The sequence below is a fragment of the Artemia sp. Qi Xiang Cuo genome, chromosome 2 (genome assembly GCF_049724085.1).
Source record: "Artemia sp. Qi Xiang Cuo chromosome 2, ASM4972408v1, whole genome shotgun sequence".
NCBI classification, from domain to species: Eukaryota; Metazoa; Arthropoda; class Branchiopoda; order Anostraca; family Artemiidae; genus Artemia; species Artemia sp. Qi Xiang Cuo.
Genome location: NC_142795.1, coordinates 83,802,998 through 83,827,747, shown reverse-complemented (window position 1 = coordinate 83,827,747; position 24,750 = coordinate 83,802,998). Strand labels below are relative to the sequence as shown.

General features: G+C 36.5%; 1 protein-coding gene across 1 annotated transcript in view; it reads right to left on the bottom strand.

Annotated features, from left to right (window-relative positions):
• Positions 1-650: 650 nt before the first annotated feature.
• LOC148955711 (FAD-dependent oxidoreductase domain-containing protein 1-like) overlaps positions 651-24,750 on the bottom strand; it is a 129,614-nt gene continuing 105,514 nt past the window's right edge. The window contains exons 3-6 of the mRNA XM_089108318.1: positions 23,432-23,518; positions 14,304-14,454; positions 10,177-10,291; positions 651-802 (exon numbers count right to left, since the gene is read on the bottom strand). Coding sequence (XP_088964444.1) covers positions 663-802; positions 10,177-10,291; positions 14,304-14,454; positions 23,432-23,518 — 493 coding nt within the window. The 3' untranslated portion in view covers positions 651-662. The remainder of the gene's footprint in view (positions 803-10,176; positions 10,292-14,303; positions 14,455-23,431; positions 23,519-24,750) is intronic.

Sequence of the window (24,750 nt, the reverse complement as noted above, 5' to 3'; positions counted from 1 at the left end):
TATTCTAATTAAACAGCCTTTGTGATTCAGTGGTCATTCTTAAAGAATTGGAACAAAATTCGAACTTTAGGGTAAAGAGCGAGGTATTGACTAGCAGTTGAACCCCCCTCATATACGTAATAATTTCTGTTCGTTTTAAGTTTTTATGTTGTTCATTACTTTCAGTTGATAAAACTTGTTTTTTTTTATCTGATTATCGATAAGGGTGGTACTAGACTATAGCCTTCTCCCTCCCAGTCCTGTGGATTAGCTCCTAGACAACATAGAATACTAGTAGGCAGGGCCGTAGCTAGAATTTTTTTCGATAGGGTTATTTTGTTTGGGGGGGGGGAGAAGGGGTTAAAAAATTAAAAAACAAACAAATAAACTGTTTGTATACATTTTTGTTATGTCTTTACGAGTCAGACACAATTTCGCAGAGGGGGTTTAAAATCTCTAATCCTTCCCCATGGATACGCCCCTGCTAGTAGGGATTATTTGTGGTGATAGAAAAACTGTAATAGTCCATGTAGTTCATACTCTTCATTTTCAGGTAAATTTGAAGAGAATACCCTCAATTAGTATTCTAGCATACCCTCACCTAACGTATTGATATTCGAGACTTTATTTTTCCTTAAATATTGCTAAAAAAAATACCAAACGAATGCAACTCGATAAAAAACTTAGACTATATTCGTTTCAATTAAACGGTTATTATAAAGTATACACTCAATCCTAAACCTTGTCAGATCCAGAGTCTGATATCTTGAATGGATGATCAGTTCAGAAACTGCACGGCCAGCAGTAGGTGCTTGTTGCAGTCCTAAAATAATAATATTATACATTTTCAATAAGTAATTTAACATAACATCAGTGCTAATTCTCCAACTGTTGAAAATAATTTCTTAGACAACACTGCCTTTCTATTAACAGGAGATCGAACTATTATTTCTCAGACATTAAATAGATGGCCAGGTTGCATTTGTGCTAAAATGTGAAAAATCTACTAATTCCAATATGCTCTATTTTTCTAATTGTAAAAAAAAAAAAAAAAAAAAAAATATACAGCAAGTTTTGATGACCTTTGGTATCAGTCATAATAAACGGCCTGTTATTATTTTCGATAAAACCAATACATATTGCGAATTTATTGAGGGCGAATCTTCACATATTACGTAATGAAAAAGAAATGCAAAAAAAAAGAAAAGCTAACAAGGAAAATTCATGCAAATCAAAAGCAAGTGGGGCGTTAGCTGCGTCAAAAGCCATTGATAGGAATCATCATCAGTCTAACTGTTTGACTGCATTTTGTGTTTTACTTTTCATGTAAGTGTAGTTCTTCTTCTTTGTCATTTTCAATTCCCCCCACCAAAAAAAAAAAAAATTATTGAAAAAAAAGAAAAATTCATTTTGTAAGTTTGCCTAAGAAAAGTATAAACAGTATTATAATTCAGGTTCGATGAATGGATAGATCTGAAACAACTGAATCGAGTAATACTTTGTCTATATACTCTTATACTAATGTAAGTATAAACTAATGCTCTAATTAAATGTAAACTTATAAATATGAACTAAGTAATATACTATAAATAAATATAATATGATAAATATAATATAAATAAATATAAACGAAGTATAAACTAATAAGTAAAGAAACTAATGACAATGACAAAATTTACACTTTGTCTTTTTAGCGTAAGTTGTAGGCTTGTCGCAAAATCATAACCTTGTGGAGACCTTAACCTTAAGCTTTTATAGCTTAATCTTTAATAAAACATATGCTTTAATAGAGCTTCAGCTCAATATGCTTAAACTTTAATAGAACATATGTTTTAACAGAGCTTAAGCTTAATATGCTCAGTCTTTAATAGAACATAAGCTTTAATAGAGCTTAAGCTTAATATGTTTAAGCTTTGATAGAAGATATGGGGAAGATAAACCAATAGGTTTTGGGAAATCAAAAATAACAAAGGTATTAAGCTTTTGGGCGGAAATTTTCTCTCCACGATCAGCGCTATTTTAAAACTGGCCGCATAAACGACGATAATATCAAAGCACCAAAAAATTTGCGGGATTTCTGACTAACCAGTTTCAGGCGACAAAATATATTATTTTAAATCAGAATCAACATCAACTGGTAACAGCCAGAGCCGTATCCAGGATTTTCGCTTTAAGGGTACAAAAAAATTGTGGGTAGGTACAAAAAAAAGATCAGCGATTATCAGGGGTTCTGTATAGAAAAATTTGTTTATATGTGCTTTTGTATTGTGTTTACAGGCATCGTAAACACAAAACAAAGCTATACAACGGAGAAACATAGTTTTTAAAAGAATCATCAAGCTGTCCTTCAGTAGCAACCAGAGGCAGGGTTGCCACCTCTAGCACGAAAGTGCTTAGCACTATTTCATTATTTGTAACACTGTAGCATGTGGTCAGGGCTGCCTCCTGTAGTACTAAAGAAAAATTTTATCACTATTACTGTGTTTTTTTTTACTGTGGCTCCGGAAATTGCTATGTACCACGCATATTTGGGCAATTTTAGCACTCTAGGAACTGACCGTGGTGGCAACCCTGACCAGGGGTACCCGAAAGAAGAGGGCTCGCAAAAATCGCCCAACGACACAGCTATTGAGCTGACCTCCCCAATCGGATAATTTTTGGTGGCCGCAGCGATAAGAGGATGGCTGTCGCCTCTTTCTTGGATACCTTAAGCACCTCTGGAGGCAGAGGAGACTCCAAGGTCTAAGGTAAGGAAATGAGCAAATTTGGTTATTATACTAAATTCTTACTATGCTTTTAGACCGCAATAATTCACTCCAATAAATCAAGTCCATATAAATACATAAAGTATATAGTATAAACTATCATAGTGCACGTTAATAAGCCGCAGGTAGCAACACATAAAATGCTGGAATAGGAATTAGTGAAGAACCATTGAGCAACAAATTCACTTCGCCATGGAAAACAACTTTCAATACTTACAGTTCCAAAGGTTGTGTCAAAAGGTTGTATGCGCAATATCCCAGGAAAAAAGGGGATACGTTGGAACTTCTAGTGCATATTATTGGGGATGTTACTCTAAATAAAAAAAAAAAAAAATCCAAATTTGTCATAAGGGCATATCACGATATCTGGGGAACAAATAAAGGTATGAAATTGAAACTTCAGGACCTGTTGAAGGGGAATAATAATTAAATTTGCCATGGCCTATGGGTTTTTATCGCAAATAAATTCTATTCTAAATCTATTCTATGCATGTTAAAATGGCCTATCTGCAATATATCTCGGATGGCTAAGAGCATTAAGGTGAAACTATTCGGGGATATTGCAGTGTATATTGAACAAAGTCAAAAGACACTCTATGCATGCAGGGTGTCAAAAGGGCATATGAACAATATTTGAGGAACAGCTGAAAGCAATAAGTTGAATCTTCGAGGGGCTACTACAACTACTTGACTTGACTTGCTTTATTTACTACTAATTACAAAATAAACTATATACAAGCAACCGCCCGGAGAAGGCTCAAAAATCCTGATGAAAGACGGCTGCAATCCTCTAATTCTCAACCTCTCAAAATTCTAATTCTCAAAAAAAAAAAAAAAAAAAATAAAAAAAAAAAGACCTGAAAAAAAACTTGAACACTCTCTCTCAATTTAAACAATAATACCAAAACTATGAAGAAAAGAAAAAAAAAAATTAAAATTAAGACATTAATGATGAAAATACTAATAAATTACCTCCCCTCTCCCAATAAATGTTTTTTTATTTTTACTTTAAACGACCCAATGTGTTCAGCTTCCCGAACGCAAACTGGGATATCATTCTAAATAGCCAAAACCAAGTATAGAATCCCGAAACCTGCACGTGTGGTGTCTCGATACTCAACCGTAAAATTTTCCGCCTCTCTAGTCGCATACCTGTGGAGTGAACTATTTACGCGAAAATAATTTGTAAAAACTGGAGGACATACATCATTCCAACACCTATAGGCAAAAATAGCAGCTTGGTAATCGCGAATCTGACCAATGTTAAGCGCTCTTAATTTTTTAAAACATGACGCAGTATCATTCACAATTTCTATATAATTCCCAAGAAGACGTACTGTTTTATTTTGTAAAATCTGCACTCTTTTGAAATTTGCATAAAAATTGCTAGACCAAATGACACAACCATAAGACATATAAGGCGCAACAATACTATGATACAATAATAAAAGAACCGACAATGGTAAAAATGCTTCAAACGACGCAAAATTCCCAGACCTCTAGCAACTTTAGCTGCAACAAGATCACTATGGTGCTTCCAAGACAAATTACAATCAAGCTGGAAGCCCAAATAACGCACCTCATGCACCTGTGACAAAGGCTTACCATTAAAAAATATCTCTCCACCAACACTCGGAGGCTTACCAACTCTCCTAAAAATCATAAAATAAGTTTTTTTAACATTCACTGACAAAAGGCTTAAAATTGTAAATACATAAAATGACTTTAAAACCCTATTTACTTTCAACAATAGATCATCATTCATTCGAATAGACATAGTTAAAGCAGTATCACCCGCGAAAGTCGTGATAAAACACTCCGGTAAGTAAAAACGCATTGAATCAACATACACAAGGTACAGAAGTGGTCCCAAGACAGATCCCTGAGGTACACCGCACTTCACTTGATAGGCAGAAGAAAATGCATCATTTAAAACAACTTGAATAGATCTTCCACTTAAAAAACTATCAAACCATTTCAGATAATTACCACGAACTCCAAGGGACTGTAGACGTTTGAGTAAAATTTTAAAATCCACTGTATCAAACGACTTTCTAAAATCAATAAAAACAGTCAAAGGGATTTCACCACGTTCAAAGCATCTATTTACAATATCACAGGGAGAATGCACGGCGTCCGACGTCAAGTGACCTTTCCTAAAGCCGAACTGAGTTTCACTTAACATCCCTGATTTCGAAAGATAATCATATAGCCTTTTATGCACGATTTTTTCAAATATTTTTGAAAACAGGGGAAGGATTGATATAGGTTTATCATTTTTGATATTTAGTTTAGACCCACCTTTATGGGGAGGGATAACTTTTGCCCTTTTAAGCGCATCGGGGAATACCCCAGTTTCCAGGGACATATTGATTTTGTGGACGAGACATGGTATTAAATAACACATCACTGACTTAAAAGTCTTAAAGTTAATTTTATCTTTGCATGCTGAATATGATTTGATTGTTTTCACAACTTTTAGAATTTCATCTCCAGTACACGGTTGAAACTCAATTTTATTTCCAATTCCTCTTTCATCCAAAAATTCGTCCTCCAAGGAATCATTATTAAAATTCAGTAACCCTTCCGCCTGCACATTTTGACCAATACTTGAAAAGAACTCAGCAAATTTATTAGTAATAATCGTTTCATCACTCACTGCTTCTCCTTGAATCAGCAGCGAATTGGGTGGAGCTTCTTTCTTCTTTCCCAATAGGTCATTTATAACCTTCCAAGTTCCTCTCGCACTATCCTTATTTAAACTCAGTTGGTTAGCAAAATATTCTTTTTTAGCTTTCCTTCTCATTGAGTTCACTTTATTGCGTATTATTTTAAACTCTTCCAATTTCTTGAATAACCTACTATTTAAATAATCTACATACACTTGATTTCTTAAATGTGACGCTTCAAGAATTTCTGTAGTTATCCAAGGCTTCCTGGGTTGATCCTTATGCGGTTTCACAAATTTAACTGGGCAAGTCTTGTCATAAATTGGCTGTATGATCCCCATCATGCAATCAAATGCCCCAGAACCGTCATCTCTTATCTCCAAAATCTCGCTAAGATCAGTGCTGCTTAACTCATCACCAAGCCTCTGTAAGTTCTCTTTTTTTAACGATCGATTCTTCACTTTTTTTCTTTCATTTCTTTCTATGCGGACACAAAGTACCGTTCCGAGAACTGTAAAATGGTCAGAACAAGGGTACAGAACCACATCAGCATAACTACGATCCAGATACTTCGAACCAACAAAAATATTGTCAATGAGAGTAGCTGAATGACTCGTAACCCGTGTTGGAATATTAGCTAGGGGAAAAAGATCATTAGCAACCATCAAATTAAAAAAAATCAAGATTCACTCCATTCATCGATAGCAGGTCAAAGTTAAAATCACCCATACAAATAAAATCGAAACCTATCCGAGACACCGCACGCGTAAGTTGATCAAATCCACGCTCAAAATCTTCCCAGCTTGCGCTCGGTGGCTTATACACAATACTAATAAAAAATTTACTACTACCCAAATTTAAATCTATACTAAAACTTTCAAACTTACCCTCTATCCTAACATCAATATCATTTCTTACATGGCATGTCAATGACTTTGAAATAAAACATTCAATTCCCCCTCTGTGAAGTGACGTCCAGTTTTTAGCCTCCAAATTATAATCTGGAAAAGAATGCAGCGAGAAAGAGTGTTCCTGACTAAAAAAACTTTCAGATATACCAATAAAACTAATTTTTCCTTGAGAATCAGAAAGAAATTGCAACACATCTTCATAGCCAGTAGTGAGGTGACAATTCTAGGCACATAAACGCAACGAATCGGCTTCCCCGGGGTCTAACTTCGATCTTTGGACATAAGCACTATTTTTTAACGGTTGATATCTAACTTGGTTTATACACGGTTCAGCATCTCTTGCTATTGGTGCCGATAAAACCTCTTCTAGACGAAAAGGTCGGCTCATTAAATCATCAAGTGAAGAACCAACGAAAGTAAATAAATAAACATATAACATATCTCTCTAAATAAAAAAAAAGAAAAAAAAAAGTAAGAAATAAAAAATAGGAGACCAAGACATTTTTTTTGCAAATAATAATAGAAAGACTAAAACCAAAAACGAAACAAAACGGATCCCTCAAAAGAAAAGGAAAAGAAAGAATAAAATAAACGGGATACCAAAAGATTTTATGCTAATAATAATAACAATGAAAAAATCGCGAAAAACAACGACACACAAAAAATGCACCAACGCTGTACAGAGAACAAAACATGACAGAAAACAACACAAATATGAATTTAAACACATTCAGCAAGAGATCTTATTTTCCGGGCAGACGGTTCACCAGGTAGCTTCACTAGTATGTTGCCCCGGTCGGTCCATACATTTTTAACACCAAAGCGATCCCTTGCGGCATTTAGAAGGTCGCGACGTCGCTTTGTAAGGGATTTCGACACAAAGATTCCAGACCCAGCTAGTTTAGACTTCTGTAAGAACACTTTTCGAGCAACTTCTTTACTAACAAATCGCACTAAAACTGGGGCAACTTTGTCACTGGTGGTATGAGGCCCATTCATTCTAAGCCGGAAAACACTTGATAATTCACAAGAAGATATACCAGTAACACCCATCCGTATCGAAAGGACACTGAGCATAGTCGTTTTAAGGTCAACTCCTGGCTTTTGCTTCAGACCGTTGAAAACAAGACTGTCCAACATATTTTCTTCATCAACATAGTCTAGTTTGACTTCGATTTTTTCAATTCGATTCTCCAGATTACGGGTTTGCATTCTATACATTTTCAACTCACGCTCGATACGGTCTAATATGGGGTTGAGCTCTAGTGACACAGATTTATATAACTCGCTAATTATAGTCTCAGCTGTATCTTTAAGACCAGATTTCGCATTCGAGCCACACTTGGCAGAAACCTGACGAGTTATCTCTGTAACTATAGATTCCCTAGTTTTCTCTAGCTCCTGTTCTGTAGCGGAAATTCGTGCAAATAAAGCAGACTGTGAACCAGGCAGTACGGCAGCTTGATCCGGTACTTTTAGTGCCACAAACGCTTTTGAAATAGACCTGTAAATGTCGGGAAAATGCTCAAGTTCCTCAAAAGCGTGTTTCACATTCTTCGCAGTTTTAGTAGAAGCCCCTTGAACATTATCCTTTTACGATACAAGATTATTCTGAGAAACAATTCGCTCGTTATGATCCCCGTAACAAAAGATCAAAAGTTCGTTCGCTTTCCGTCAATTTTCGTAATCTTCAGAATTCGTAGAGGTCACAAGGGATAGCCCGCAAATTTCGCCAGTGCAAGATCGAATTGATTGAAAGTCGTCTTGATTAGTGTGAAATAAAACAACCAAACTTAAAAATGAAAAACCAACCTGAGACGCATCTTGTAGTGGGTAGGCCCACGAAAGGCGTTGGCAACCACCGCTTTTGCAGGGTGGCCCAGTGGACCGTGGTGGCCTGCGACGTTTTTTTTCTCCACCCTTTTCTTACATCCAAAACAGCATAGCATCCAATTATTAACAAAATAACTAAGCCACACCAAGTCCTTTTTCTTTTCACAAAGTGGGAATACAGCGAAACGAATTAATTCACTTATTGCGAAACTGTCCACTGTAATTTATTCTAAATTTAATCCGGCTTAAAAACAAAACAGATGTTTACAGGTCAGATGCCAAACAAGAACTGTGCAATTGGTACTACTGCTATTGTGACTTTTTCAAACTGTGACTGGTTTTAACTGTTTAAATTTGGGACTACTTGCAACTACAGCCCCAACTACTTGTAACTACAATTGCCAGTGCATGTGACTTTGATTGCATCAACCACTTTGCTATAGCAAGCAACGAGACCATCCGTCAGAACTGGAGCAATGCCAAAGAGGCAGGGATACACTGGCTGGTAGGCTTCCGAACTCGAAATTCACAACTGTCACAACGCAAGCCTGAACCCACAATCTTGGGTAAAGCAACGAGCTTTAACAGGGTCAATATAGGACAGTTCTTATCAAACCTGAAGTCAGTTCTAGAAAAGATTCCTTTGACTGCAAGTGACTTTTACAGCTGTTACGAAGAATCTGTAACCACAGTTCACGTTCCTTCTAGAATGTTTGGGGAGAGGGGTCAGAAAGTACTGTGCAAGGCAACATCCTCAGAGAGAAGTGTCTTTGTGACCATGGTCGGGACTGTTTCTGCAAGCAGTCAGTATTTATCACCGTACTTCACATTTCCAAGGAAAAATTTTCAGCCTCACATGCTACTGGTGCTTCAGCAAACTCAGCAGATGGAGTCTCACCAGGGGCTTGGATCGATCAAGATCTATTTTTGAAGCATATTCATCACCTCAAGGACATATTCACATGCATCTCAAAAGAGCCATTAGCTTTGAATCTTAGATAAAAATAATCCTCACATCTCCTTAAAAGTTATCCAGTTTGCAAAAGATTTAGGCATCACGCTACACATCAGCCCCAAGCTCTAGATCTTAGAGGGCAGTGTGTACTTTCCCTTCAAGTGCCAATACAACAAAGCTCCAGATAACTGGGTGTTGTCTAATCCTGGGAAGACCTCGACAATAAATGACATTGCTTCTTTTGTTAGATGGAGTCTTTCTCTATTGTTCACCCCAAATGACATCATGGGGGTCTTCCAGAAAACTCGAATATGACTGTAAAATCTTGAAATCTTCACAGAAGATGATTTTCTTACCTTTTTTGTCACTGACAGGCCTGCTCCCCCTAATCCTAACGGACCTACCCCAATTAGTCCAGCAAATGACATCCTATGTCAACCTGAAGACCCTGAGGTTGAGGTGAACAATGAAGAAGCTCAGAGCTCATCCGCTTCTGGTTCAAATCAAGAACCAGTTATGCCTGAACAAGTAAGTCCATTCCGCAAAGCAAAGTTCGCGTTACCCAACACAGTCAAGAACGTAAGAAAGGAACTTCCAAAGTTCTGACTGATACCCTGTCAAACTTCAGCTTGAAAAAGAAGGAAAGAAAAAACAAATAAAGAATTTAGCTACATCAACTTTGGTGACTTTTTAAAGGTAATATATGAGGGAGACTTTTACTCTGGTATTATTGCGGAAAAAACAGCGAATAGTGCCAACGTAAACGTGATATGTATGGCCAGACTTGCGGACAGCGCCCCAAACCTAAAATAATCTAACCTAACCCCCACCCCCGCAGGCGCAAATATATAGCCCAAATTATACAAGTCCAATTTTATCATCCCTCACTTGTATTTGTGGCTGTGAAACCGGTTTTCTCATATCTAACCTAAGCATAATTCTTGAGTGTGTTCGTTTAATTAACAAGTACCTTATATACTATTACATCTCCATTATATAGAGACCCGAAATTCCTTCGGGCATTCTTTAAGAGAAAAAGGAATAGAAAAAGCAAACGGAATTACCATGGCCACTGAATCGAGTGGCAAAAAATACATTTCTATGGATGGGATGGGGTCCTAATATAGCGTTCTGGTCATACGTGTTGTAGTCGTAGTGTCCAGCCCAGGCGCTCTTTACCTAAAAGAAAAACTTAGAGTTAATAAACAGTAGCTACGCCATCTACTTTTGTACTCCTAGAATAGGTTCTGGCAAAAGGTACGATGAAATCCCTGCTTCACTACAATGAATCATATGTTTTAGCTAATATTGCATAAACGGAATGAATGTTTAAAATTAGGTAGAAGTATTTCTGTATTTTAATCATAAAAAAAAACTTTTTACCACAAACGAAGTTTTCAAAGAAACGTAAAGACCTATATTAAACCAAAGATGAGACGACATGAAGTCAAATAATTCTTCAAGACTAAAACTACCATAAGTCACAACCAATAAATCAATGAAACCCAAAACGAACAAAAATTACAATAAATAACCAAGTCAAACTCAAAACGTGCAGACACTAAAAGGAGTGGGGATGCCTCCCCCATGTCTTCTAAAGACAAGAACAAAAGTTGCAAAGTTTGAACAATATAATCATAAGATATTTCTGATGCACCCTTTTGAAAACCTACTTGCACATACTGTCTTTTGAATTAATTCAAATTCCTCTTCAATGTTCCCTATAGTTTTCACCTTCATAGGCTTAGCAGAGTTGCCACTCGGCCGGTTTTCTTGGTGCCACTTTGGGTGGCAAAATAGTGTCAATTTTGTATAAAAAGTATCATTTTCCAAAAATTTACCGCTTGCGACACTTTGCATCGCTCACGCTCCAAAAGACCATCGTATGGTCTTGAAAAAATTTGCCAATCCGCTTCGAATCATCCCCGCATGGTTTCCCGTATTTTTAAATTCTTCAAAATCAAATGTCGGATCTAATGCCATCTATCATCTATAAAAAAGAAATTTTGACTTTACTTAGTCGCTGCTGATTTCCGGCTTTGTGCAGCACTTCCACTCTTGTCAATTTTCCAGCCCCCCTCCTATGAACTCGCTAAAACATAAATGTTGCTTACTGTATAAAATGGGAACTTGTCCCACAGAGTACTTTCTTCTCTTTTTTTCTGAGCAGTGTTTATTCTTAGCGTGAAAAAGGATCGGAAAAAGAAAAGAGGAAGCAGTTTTTTTTTCTTTTGAGAAAACGGAAAAAAGGGACAGCAATACTCGTCTACATTTAGAGTTTTTCATCCAGTTTTTCCATAAAATGGACTATCTGGATTATTACAGTGCATTCAGGCGCTTGAAACTTTTTTTTCTCCGAAAATGCTGAAGAGAATGCCACGAACATAGATCGTAGCTATTGATGACCCTATGATAAACACAACTAATACTGGTTCAGACACTAACTCTTTCAAATAATTTATTTGGCAAAAACTAGTGAAAAATCAATAAGACAGCTATATCATCTAATCTTTTCATCACAACCTGAATAGAATAAGTTTCACGAAAACTGTCGCCACCCCCAGTAACTTATTCTTTAAGATGCGTCCGGGGTCTAGGGCATAGGAACAGTCAACTATCATTTAAAACATCAATATGAAAGCACCTTTATAATAAAAAAACGAGCATTTAGTGTATTAGCGTGAAAGCACATTTACAATCAAATATTAGTGGGAATAAAATAACTAAAATGAGGAAGTGCGTCCAAATTCAATTTATGTAACGATTTTACATAAATTAAATTAAGAAAAAAAAGTGAAATTAGATTGTGATTTTGCTAATGATTTCATAGGATGAAAGATAATGGAATTTTTGGTATCGATTTTTTTTTTTAGAATGTTGGTTATGCATGAATATTAATTTTTCAATTGCCAAGAATTCAAAGAAAAAATATGAAAAGTGTGAACGGAAATCTTAGAGCGCATTTTTGCGTCACTGGCCCAGTCATTGAAGAGGTCACTAGATATTCTTGTGGGACACCAGTGAGCTCAGTGGATGTTTTTGCGTTGCTGAGTCGTTGTGTAATGTCACCAGTGAGATTTTCAGTCACTGGGCTTCAAGAGTTCCAGTCACAGAAATCGATGAAAAGATGTGCAAAGTTATGCAGTAACTGGCCCAGTACCTGGTTAACATAGTAACAGCTATTAACATAGTGGCGCAAAAATACACTCTTAGCTTTTCTTGCTCTTTTTTGTTCTTTGAATTGTAGTCAACCCTCAACTAATAAAACATAAAAATTGAATTCGGACACACTCAAGAATTGGAAACTGCTTGACTGACTTATCGTCTATGAGCCTACAAATTATTGCAACAACCGAAAATAGTTGAGCTGAAGAACTGAAAACAACTGAAGGCTTCTCCACCTCATTGAAGTTGATATCTATCTCTGTCCTCTTCATTGCCAAGTATTTCGTACCGAAGATCACTGGATGATCTTCGCTTATCAGTGATAAGAATAAGAATATAAACATTTCTCACACACAGATAGAGATAAACACCTTTATATTTTTCACCGCACAGAAAGATTCTTGCATCCAATAATTGCCAATAATTGCCGGAGTTAAAATAAGTATCTTAACTGACAGGAAAAGGATATCAATGCACATCTACATTGACAGTTTTTCTTCCGGTTTTTTGTCTGAAAAAAACCTTTTTTTTGTAAAACAGTACTACTTTGCAAAAAAAGTGCCACTTTTGGTAAAAAAAAAATGGCGTATTAGTGTCAGGTGTTCTGAAAAGTACCGTTTTTAAAAAAAAAGTGTCAAAAGTGACACTAAAGTGTCACCGGTGGCAACCCTGAGGCTTAGCCTTAGTAGTAGTCGTCGCCGCAGTAGTAGTAGTACGTAATAATAGTAGCAGTAACAGTAGTAGAAGTAGCTATGGTTTTGTGCACGTATTGTCTTTTGGTCAGTTGAACACCCACTCGTCATACCCTGAAAATTTCTACTTATTGCTCTAAGCTGATACTTCATAAGAACACTAAAGCGCTTTAACACCAACAGTAAAGTCACTTTCGTGTTCTCATTGAAACAACTCTATTCAGCTTCTGTGGTGCTCAGTCATAGTAGCAATAATTGTAGATACAGGTATTTGTTGTTTTTATTTCTTGGTTTTGGATTTTATTTGATTTTAAGTTGTTTTAGTTTCAATCGTTGTTTTCTTAGCGTTGCAGACGCCTTGTTTCATACAGGCGAAATATCCGCGTCGCTTTAGTTTTTTCTTCTTCTTCAACTAGCCGTAGTCCCGTTTGTTTTCTTCGTCATGAGAGTTCTCTCTCTCTTTGTGTTTTTTTCTTTCATAAAGAGACAGTACAGTGACAACAGGAAGATGGAACAGATTGACACAGAAACATTAATTCGTATTGTAAAATGAATATGACGACTGGAGATACATGCATGAATATGATTTCAACAACCTGGGTTCGGTTAGATTAGGTTTGGTTAAGTGAGGTTAGGCTGATTTAGGTTAGTTTATGTAAGGCTTTTAACCCATTTCTGATATTTATAACAAACTTTAACCTAGCCTAACTTAAACTAACCTAAACTAACATAATCTAACCTATCTTTAACCTTTACCATCATAGCTTGCACAGGATTGAAAAAGCTTCATGGGTGAAAAACCGGTTCACGACATTCCCCGGTGAATGTCGACATTAACCAGATTTCGGGCATTCACGGTAACATATATATGCATTAAATTAACTGCAATTAACTGGACCTTAGTGCATATGCACTGAGGTCCTTGCGTCAGTCCAGCAGTGTGTTTCTATAGCTGAGTTCGAACTCCATGTCCAGTATTACCAAGATAAGATCAAATCCACAACGCCACTAAAGGAATTACTTTCCAGATAATGCTAGAAGATCACCTTTTTACTTATTTTTTTAATTTACATACATTAAATTTTTGCCACTGTTAACCGGTTTTTTCATTTCCTGTAAAAGTAAAAGGAGAGGTGGAGAGAGAGGGAGAAGAGAGAGACAAAGAGAGGGAGAGAGAGAGAACTAATATAAAATGCTGGTAAACAGGCCTTCTTAAAGGTTCAAACTCTTCCAGGAGAAAAACTTGTGATAACCCCTGCTCTACCCCCACGCCCAACAAAATAGAAAAAAACTTTGGTTGAGTGAAATTTTTACAGAGAAGCTAGAATTCATACTTTTAAAAAGTTGAATGATGGCACTCGTTCAGCCAGTTTCGGCCAAATTTTGTCTTGAAAGAAATTGTCATCTACATCTAAATTATCAGTAGGCGGTTCTTCGTGTTCTTCAGGGGAGGAGCCACTTAGATAATGACCAGCCATTCCTTCCCTCGTAAAAATAAAAACTGAATTAGCATAACTCGTTATAATTCCTGTTATATATACATAGATAAAATCCATAAATTATAAATAGAGTAAGCATTCGTTTGGCGTAAGACGGAGTTAAAAACATTGCAAAATTGTACGATAATGTTTCCATAGTGGCCTCTTTAGGTAACTTAAACCATAGGGAGTTATAAAGACCTCTGTTTCTGTTTTATGATGACGGAGAGAGAACGGATAAACATTATCTAAAGTTGTGCATTGGTTTTTGCTTGGTAAAATTTAGTTTGTTTTACAAGTAATTACCCTGGCAATTGCTATGCAGGGTAGCTTTTGACATTTTACTGATGAAGTGTTGGAAATAAGAAACTCCTTCTTCATGCAATTTGCAGGAAAGGGAAACGAATACTTTCAATATTGCATAAATACATCTTTCTGGGCCATAACGTCTAGGGCGAAGGCCTGTTCAGGCAAGGAGTAAACTGTCCTGAAGTTACTAGCTTTTGTCAGCCTGTATCCTTAGAGCAAACAGACATTCACTGTTAACGATATAAGATCATAACGCCTACAACGTACTGATCTTCCGTGTTGAGGACGATATGTCGTAATTTCTGGGCCATAGGTTCTAGGGCAAGGGCCTATCCAGGACTTTTGTTCCAGGGAGGCGTTTATTCTTATTCAGTGGGTGAGGTCAGGGGGGGGGGTAAAAAAAACTATCAAACGCATCAAAAACTTGTTTATTTGCATTTTTGATACTTTTTTACGAGTTGGACATAAATTTTGGGAGGAGGCCTTCAAACCTAGTAACCACCCTCCCCTGTATATGGCCTTGCTCTGGGGAGTACAGAATTTTTCCGCAAGCGGATAAACTGTACCGGAGATTTTCGTCGTGATCATCCCCAGCGACGAATTACTATGGTCATAATGTTTAGGATGTAAAAACCTCACTGCTAAGGACATAAGATTATAACACCTAAGGCGAACAAACCTTTACTACAGAAGACATCAGGTCATAATGTGTAGGTCTTAGATTCCATAGAGTGCAGAATTTTTCTGGAAAATGGTAAACTGTACCGAATTTTAACTAAGATGAGCCCAAGCAACAAATTACTTTTGTCACAACGCCTTATGCACAAAGATCATCACTGCTATGGGCAAAATGATCATAATTCCTAGGAGGTATAGACCTTCACTGTTAAGGATATAAGCTATAAGGTCATAATGCATGTAACAAGCGACACGATCTTTCTTGCAGAGTCAATTTTATGTGTCTCAAAATCATCTTGCATGTTAGGAAACTTGACAACATTGTTTACCCGAGAACTACTATTTCCCCTCAACAAAGCTACTTTGCAGCAGAACACGTTTCATTAATTGAGCCACTCTAAAGATAAAAACCTATAACATTACCTTTCTTGCCAATACTGAAAACCTTTGTTAAGCAAAGCTCAGAGGAAAGTATGTCAACAACACAGAAGACGTTTTACTCAAAGTCAGCCAAGAATTCAGGCAGTTGTCTCCAGCTTGACGATTTGAGGACTGAAATCTCGTATTATCGACTTAAGATTACTGATGACATTACCATCTGCCGTACAAATGCCCTTAGAATGATGTGATACAGTGATCTAACATCAGGTACTGTCACTAAAATGTTAAAAAGTGAGAACGTCTCTCTTTACAGTGATCCGAAACTGATGAAGCTTTCGAAATTAATCAATACGTTCTAACAGTATATTTCAAATATCCTTCCAGTGTTTGAACATGACACTCACGAAAATGGATAATATCCTAGGGAGGCTCAAGATATTAGTAATGAGTTGAGGTCGTCATCTCTGGATAGTGGATTCCCGTTATTGGCATACTTTATGGACCTCGTCATTGAATGAGACGATACTGGGATTAAAGCAGACAGTTCCTCAACTTTCGTTTGACACACCAAAAATAAATGAGAATACGATTCACGGAGGAGCTTACGATGCTTTTGTTGACTTATTCAAAGGAAACCAGAGAATGAAGAAAAAAGGCTCTTTCATTTCCAGCAACAAAGCGAAAACTGGAGGAACAAAAAAGGTCATAGCTTCAATTTAGTCCCGAGGACTACAGGGAGAATACAGTCGAAAACTTGATGACCTTATTTTGGTACATATTCAAAATCGGCTTCCCTTAGGAAATCATCTGCCTCAATTTATGAAAAATTGAATAGTATTGCACACAAAAAATGTTTTCCACATCATCAGAGGGGTTCCGCCAGACTTTAATAAAAACATTCCTTCCGCTCTAGTGCACAACCCGATCAACGAATCAAATATACAATTGCATATTTTAGAATCAGAGATCCCCATAATGCTAAATAAAGGCGTAATAAGTCCAAACTCTAACCGTTTCCAGGATTTTACAGTTTTTTTTTTTTTTTTTTTTTGCCAAAAAGACAGAAGATGGAGACATGAGTTGGCGCCCAATAGAACACTTATCTTATCCACAAGAATGTTGGAAGTGACGATCTTCAAAATAGAGAACAAAGCTACGACTTTAGCTTCAATACAGAGATTAAACTGGGCGGCGTCAATACCAACACGGTTATACAGACGACTGACTTTTGCGAATTAAATAAAAAAAACAAGTTTTTTTAACTGAAAGTAAGGAACGACGTTAAAACTTAAAACGAACAGAAATTATTCCGTATATGAAGGGGGCTGTCCCCTCCTCAACGCCTCGCTCTTTACACTAAAGTTTTTTTTATTGTTTAAAAAAATAGAGTTGTGAGAAAGTCAAACTTTAGTGTAAAGAGCGAGGCGTTGAGGAGGGGACAGCCCCCTTCATATACGGAATAATTTCTGTTCGTTTTAAGTTTTAACGTCGTTCCTTACTTTCTGTTAAAAAAACTTGTTTTTTTTATTTAATTTTTGAACAATTTTGAATTAATGCAGGTTTTGATTTTGGCTCACCGTACATGAATAATTAAAACAAAATTTGCATATTATATTTGGTTAAATGGCTTTCTCGAAACTTGTTTAATTTTATTTACGAACGTTTTTATTAGTAATAAATATACGTAACTTAGAATTAACTTACGTAACGAACTTCTATATTCATAAATTTTTAACACGTATATTAGGGGGTTCGCCCCCTAGTCAATACCCTGCTCTTTAAACTATAGTTCGAATTTTTTTTCCAGTTCTTTAAAAATGACCTCTTAATCACAATCAGTTGATCAGTTGAAAAACTTGTTTTTTTTTATTTAATTCCTGATCTTTTTCTTTAATAATGCTGGGAAATCCGGCGCCCCCTTCATAGCAATGTCCCTTCCCCCATGAAAACTTCCTTCATGGAAAGATCCTTCCATAGAGCCCCCGACCCTCTCCTTCCCCCACCGACCAGAAACAATCTCCTCTGAAAAAGTCTGTATACGTCCCAATAACCCAGACTATATGTTAACATTGAGTAAAGTTCATAACTTTCAGCCCTCCCCCGGGGGACTTTGGGGGATCAAGTCATCCTAAAAGACATTTTTATCATATTTTCGACCATGCTGAACAAAATGGCTATCTCAAAATTTTTTATCGGGTGACTTTGGGAAAACAATGAGCGTCGGAGGGGGCCTAGTTGCCCTCTATTTTTTCGGTCACTTAAAAAGGGCACTAGAACTTTTAATTTCCGTTCCAATGAGCCCTCCCACGATATTCTAGGACCACTGGGTCTATACGATCGCCCCTGGGAAAAAAAACAAAAAAAAACAAACAAACAAACAAATAAACACGCATCCGTGATCTTTCTTCTGGCAAAAAATGCAAAATTCCACATTATTGTATATAGGAGCTTGCAACCTCTACAGTATGTTTCCCTGATACGCTGAATATGATGGTGTGATTTTCATTAAGGTTCAATAACTTATTAGGGAGTCTTTCCCCCTTTTTTTGAAAATCAGCCAAATTTTCTCAGGCGCGTAACTTTTGATGGGTTAGATTAAACTTAATGAAACTTATATATTTGAAATCAGAATTCAAATTTGATTCTTTTGATGTATCTATTGGTATCAAAATCCCGTTTTTTAGATTTTCGGTTACCATTGAGCTGGGTTGCTCCTTACTTACAGTTCGTTACCACGAACTGTTTGAAAAGGCAAAACCGGGTAGTAAAGAATAGCTTGACAACCTTGGTAATTCTTCTGTGCAGATTGGACTCTATAAGGCAACTGACGAAACTTATTGGACCCAGCAATGCGTTTACCCGAATAATTCCTTTTAAAAAACTGAATCTCAGGATATGTTAGTTACTCACGCCCTTGTTATCACACCGGGCATGGGACAGCATGGATATACACACTCCAATTGCAACAGAGGTGAAATAGGCGTTAAATCATGGCCGAATGAACTACGATTGGTTGAGTTACGGCTTCCCTGGCAAACCTCAAATTTTGATCGGGTGACTTTGGGAAAAAAATGAGCACGGAAGGGGGTCTAGTTGCTCTCCAATTTTTTCGATCTCTTAAAAAGGGCACTAGAACTTTTAATTTTCGTTTGAATGAGTCCTCTCACGATATTCTAGGACCACTGGGTCGATGCGATCACCCCTGAAAAAAACAAAACAAAAAACATCTATGATCTTTCTTCTGGCAAAAAATGCAAAATTCTACATTTTTACAGATAGGAGCTTGAAACCTCTACACTAGGGTTTTTTGATACGCTGAATCTGATGGCGTGATTTTCATTGATACTCTATGAATTTTGGGGGTGTTACTCCATTTTTTCAGAAATAAGGCATATTTTCTCAGGCTCGTAACTTTTGATAGGTAAGATTAAACTTGATGAAACTTACATATTTGGAATCATTATAAAAATTGGATTCTTCATCTTTTTATGTATCTATTGGTATCAAGATCCACGTCGAGACATTTATGACATTTGGTCTCCAGAGCAAAAGTCACTTCATATCAATAAGTAAAAATTAATATATAAATTTTATTAATAGATAAATTAATTAATAATTATAAGATATTAGATAATATTAGATAAATTAGAAAAATTTGGCTAAAGGGACTTGATCGCTATAGAGATATATGGTCATGCAGGATTTTGTGGTGTTTTAACCTCGTCCTGTATTCAAAAAACCAAAATGTTCTTGCTAAAAGCAGCTTATGAGGAATGTATCAGCCAGCCAAACTGAACTTTCCTTTGAAAACTTTGCCTTTGGGTAAGGATTTAGTCATTTTGTATCAGCCTATACTACCCCCGTATTCCAATACATGATACCTATAGTGGGCTGAACTCTAACACATAAAAAGATAATAGCCCATTCCCAACAACACCGCAGAATGAGGACTTGCCCGGAGCTTCCTTTCTAATACTGGATCAACGAAAATCACAATAAAGTGGCACTTAGTTTGCGAGCTGAGCATCTATATGCGACGGCAAACCACATCTTGCCGTTAAAGATTGCCATTGCTCATTGGACGTGGCATTGCCTCTGCTAAAAGTCACATCTTGCATCATATGGAATGATGCCCTGTGATTTTAGGGAGCCCCAGCGTGAAGTAGGCTACCATATTTGGTGGAAAAGAGTGGCCAGATGGGGGAATTTGTGCAATTTTGGCGCTTTTTTGAGGCAGTTGTGCATTAAATTTTTCAAATCGGGCATTTTTTGAGGGGTGAATCTTTCATTCGGCGCATTTGCACTAGGAAAATGGAGCTTTCGACGCATTCTCACTTTTAGGTTGCGCACCTTTAGACCAAGCAACTGTCAACACTGAGTGGAAGAACGTTGGTATGATTAGATAAAAAAGCAATTTTTTTTAACTGAAAGTAAAGAGTAACATTAAAACTTGAAACGAACAGAAATTATTCTGTATATGAAAGAGGCTGTCCCCTCCTTAATGCCTCGGTCTTTACGCTAGTTTTTTATTGTTTTAAAAAATTAAGTTGTGATACAGAGTCAAACTTTAGCGTGAAGAGCGAGGCTTTGAGGAGGGCACAGCCCCTTTCATATACGGAATAATTTCTGTTCGTTTTAATTTTTAATGTCGCTCCTTACTTTCAGTTAAAAAAAACTTTTTTTTATTTAATTTCTGAACATTTTTAAATTAATGCAGGTTTTGATTTTGGCACACCGTACATGAATAACTAAAACAAAATTTGCAAATTAATTTTACTTTTTTTGGTTAAATAGCTTTCTCGAAAGTTGTTTAATCCTATTTACGAACGTTTTTATTAGTAATAAATATACGTAACTTACGAATTGACTTACGTAACGAACTTCTATATTCGTATATTTTTATTATGTATATTAAGGGGTTCGCCCCCTAGTCAATACCTCGCTCTTTGCGCTAAACTTCAAATTCTGTTTCAATTCTCTACGAATGGCCCCTTAAGCACAAAGGCCGTTAATTAGAATAAATAGCTCATATGAAAGTACTAAAAAAAACTTCAGCGTAAAGAGTTAGTTATTGACAGTAGAGTACTAAGTACCATTTTGCTTACTCTATGTTCCTTCCTGTGCTATTTGTTTTACTTTACGTTCCTTGGCACCTTTCCAGAGCATGTACATTGCAAAAGACTGGTTTAGACACAGGTTTCTAAGCCAAAACTTTTGATTGTCACATTACGTATTCAAAAGTGGTTTCTGATTTTTTTGGACAATTACCTTAACTCGAGACTAGTTTCATAGGAATGTATGATGGTGCTAATTAAAAAAATCGAATGTTACACTTAGAATTGTTTGATTGACATATGCTGTTAAAAGCTAACTATATTTGCAAAAAAGGAATAAGGGATTCACGAATTGGACTGTACGAACGATCTTATTTGAATAATAGGGAAAAAAATAGCTAGATAACACTTGCGAATTGGATCATATGAAGGTCGAGAAAAAAAAGGGTTAAAGCGATTAGCAGTTAAGGTAAATATTTATCGGGCTTTTATTTTTTCTGTTCAATTATTTTCAGTGTAAGCCAATATAATGCTAGGGGGGAAATTAAGTTTTGAGGGGGAGGGGGGTTAAATGAGACGTATTTTGTACCCGGTAAACATGCGACTTGAAATGCTTCATTAGAAATAGGTTATTGCTTATGATACCTCCTCGACGGATATTTTTTTATTGTATTTTATAACTATTAGTCAAACGTAGCGTTGTGTTTGTCAAACCAACTAGTAAATATTTATGGGGCTTTTATTTTTTCTGTTCAATTATTTTCAGTGTAAGCCAATATAATGCTAGGGGAGGGAAATTAAGTTTTGAGGGGGTAAAAATGGTACTTATTTAGTACCCGGTAAACATGTGACTTGAAATGCTTCATTAGAAATACGTTATTGCTAATGATACCTCCTCGACAGATTTTTTTTATCGTATTTTATAGCTATTAGCCAAACGTTGCGTTGTGTTTGTCACACCAACTAGTAAATATTTATCGGGCTTTTATTTTTTCTGTTCAAATATTTTCAGTATAAGCCAATATATTGCTAGGAAGGGGAATTCGGTTTTGAAGGATGTGTCGAAATGGTACGTATTTAGTATCCACTAAACATATGACTTGAAATACTTCATTAGAAATAAGTTATTGCTAATGATACCTCCTCGACAGATATTTTTTATTGTATTTTATAGCTATAAGCCAAACGTTGCGTTGTGTTTGCCACACCAACTAGCAAATATTTATCGGGCTTTTATTTTTTCTGTTCAATTATTTTCAGTATAAGCCAATATAATGCTAGGGGGGAAATTAAGTTTTGAGGGGGTAAAAATATTACTCATTTAGTACCCGGTAAACATGTGACTTGAAATGCTTCATTATAAATAGGTTATTGCTAATGATACCTCCTCGAAAGATTTTTTTTTATTGTATTTTATAGCTATTAGCCAAACGTTGCGTTGTGTTTGTCACACCAACTAGTAAATATTTATCTGGCTTTTATTTTTTCTTTTCAATTATTTTCAGTGTAAGCCAATATAATGCTAGGGGGGGGGGAAATAAAGGTTTGAGGGGGTGTAAAAATGGTACTAATTTAGTACCCGCTAAACATGTGATTTGACATACTTCATTAGAAGTAGGTTATTGCTAATGATACCGCTTCGACGGTTATTTTTTATTGTATTTTCTAGCTATTAGCCAAACGTTGCGTTGTGTTTGCCACACCAACTAGTAAATATTTATCGGGCTTTTATTTTTTCTGTTCAATTATTTTCAGTGTAAGCCAATATAATGCTCGGGGGGAAATTAAGTTTTGAGGGGGTAAAAATGGTACATATTTAGTACCCGGTAAACATGTGACTTGAAATGCTTCATTAGAAATAGGTTATTGCTAATGACACCTCCTCGACAGATATTTTCTTATTGTATTTTATAGCTATTAGCCAAACGTTGCGTTGTGTTTGTCACACCAACCAGTAAATATTTATCAGGCTTTTATTTTTTTCTGTTCAATTATTTTTAGTGTAAGCCAATATATTGCTAGGAGGGGGAATTCGGTTTTGAAGGATGTGTAGAAATGGTACTTATTTAATATCCAGTAAACATGTGACTTGAAATGCTTCATTAGAAATAGGTTATTGCTAATGATACCTCCTCGACAGATATTTTTTTATTGTATGTTATAGCTATATGCCAAACGTTGTCTCTCTCACTCTTTTTGCCTGTGTGCCTGGGCGGGTGTTTCCTTATTCTAATGCATGTCTTTCTCAGTTTGTGGGTCTGAATCTACGTATTTGAATGTGTTTTTGTATCTCTCACTCTTTTTGCCTGTGAGTCTGGGCGGGTGTTCGCTTATTCCAATGCATGGATGGGTGTTTACTAATTCCAAATGCATGTCTAATCCTGCTTAGAACCATACAGTATTTCTAAAATCAACTTATTCATTTTAATATTGGCTAGACAAAGCTCTGCTTCAAAAATTGTCACAAAAAGGAAACAACAGTAACGATCATTGGAGGTGATGAACTTAATTATGGTTTTAAATATATGCAAATAAACCTATAATGTCAAACGGTATATTTACCTGAACTTTACACCAGATGGGTCTACAACAAGAGGGCAGTCAAGTCCAGGGCGATCTTGGGAATGGACGCAATACACATATCGTTTCCTGTAATTTTATAAGGAAATAAAACCACCTCATAAGAAAAATATAAACTAACATACACATCCATAATATGCAAAGATTTACACATAATCATAAGTTAAACCTCACAAGCTCCAGTAAGAAAAACTGAGCTTGGGGCCTGAACTGCTTCAGGTCAGAAAGACATAAATGAACGGCAAAAACCTGGTTGCATTGATTCGTGACGCCCTTTCTTGAGACAACAAAACAGAACTCTTTTACAATATATGACCTTAGTATGCATGTATTTAAGCAAAAGAACCATTACTACTACTAACAACTCACCGCAGCACCAAGCCGCCTGAGGCCAACACAGCTACGCACGATCCTCCTCCACCCCAATCCATTCAAAGCCTCCCTTTTTACACCCGCCCACGAAACTCCCATTTCGTTTAAATCTTTCTTTATGACGTCCTCCCACCCCAGACGGGGACTACCTGCTTTCCGTTTAGCCCTAGATGGTTGGCCGAAAAGAACAATCTTCGGCAATCTGTCATCCTTCATCCGCACAACGTGCCCTAATCACCTCAACCTTTCTTTCATTACAGCCCTAGAGAGCGGTATTGAACTACATTTTTCGTATAGCCTATTGTTTGAAATACGGTCAGACAGCCGGGTACCCAGAACAATCCATAAGCAATTTCTCTGGAAAACATCTAGCAAATCTTCATCCGCTCTTCGGAGCGTCCAAGCTTAAGAGCTATATTTGACCACTGTCATCACTGTAGCTTCTAAGATTCTAATCTTGGTTTGCAGACTTATCTTCCTATTCTTACAGACTTTTTTTAACTGCGAAAAAACACCCTGGGCCTTGGCTATTCGACTTTTAACATATTCACTGATCCCACCATATTTACTAATAATAACACTACCAAGGTAAGTGAAACTGTCCACCTGATCAATCTTTTCATTACCCAACGTCACCTTTTCATCTTCACTTATTCCTAGCCTTGAAGATTTAGTCTTCCTAACATTAATTTTCAAACCAATTCTAGCACCCTGAACTCGCAAAACCTCTAAAAGTTCATTCATCTTGTTTGCACTTTCATTTTGGATGATTAAATCATCGACATAATCTGAGCCAAGGAGACTTTTTCCTCCCCAGGTGCTTCTGCAGTCTCCCGCCGCCTTTCCTGTGCTCCTTAAGACAAACTCCGTCCATATGACCAATCTAAAGGGGGATAGAACACAACCCTGCTTAATTCGTGATTTAGTAC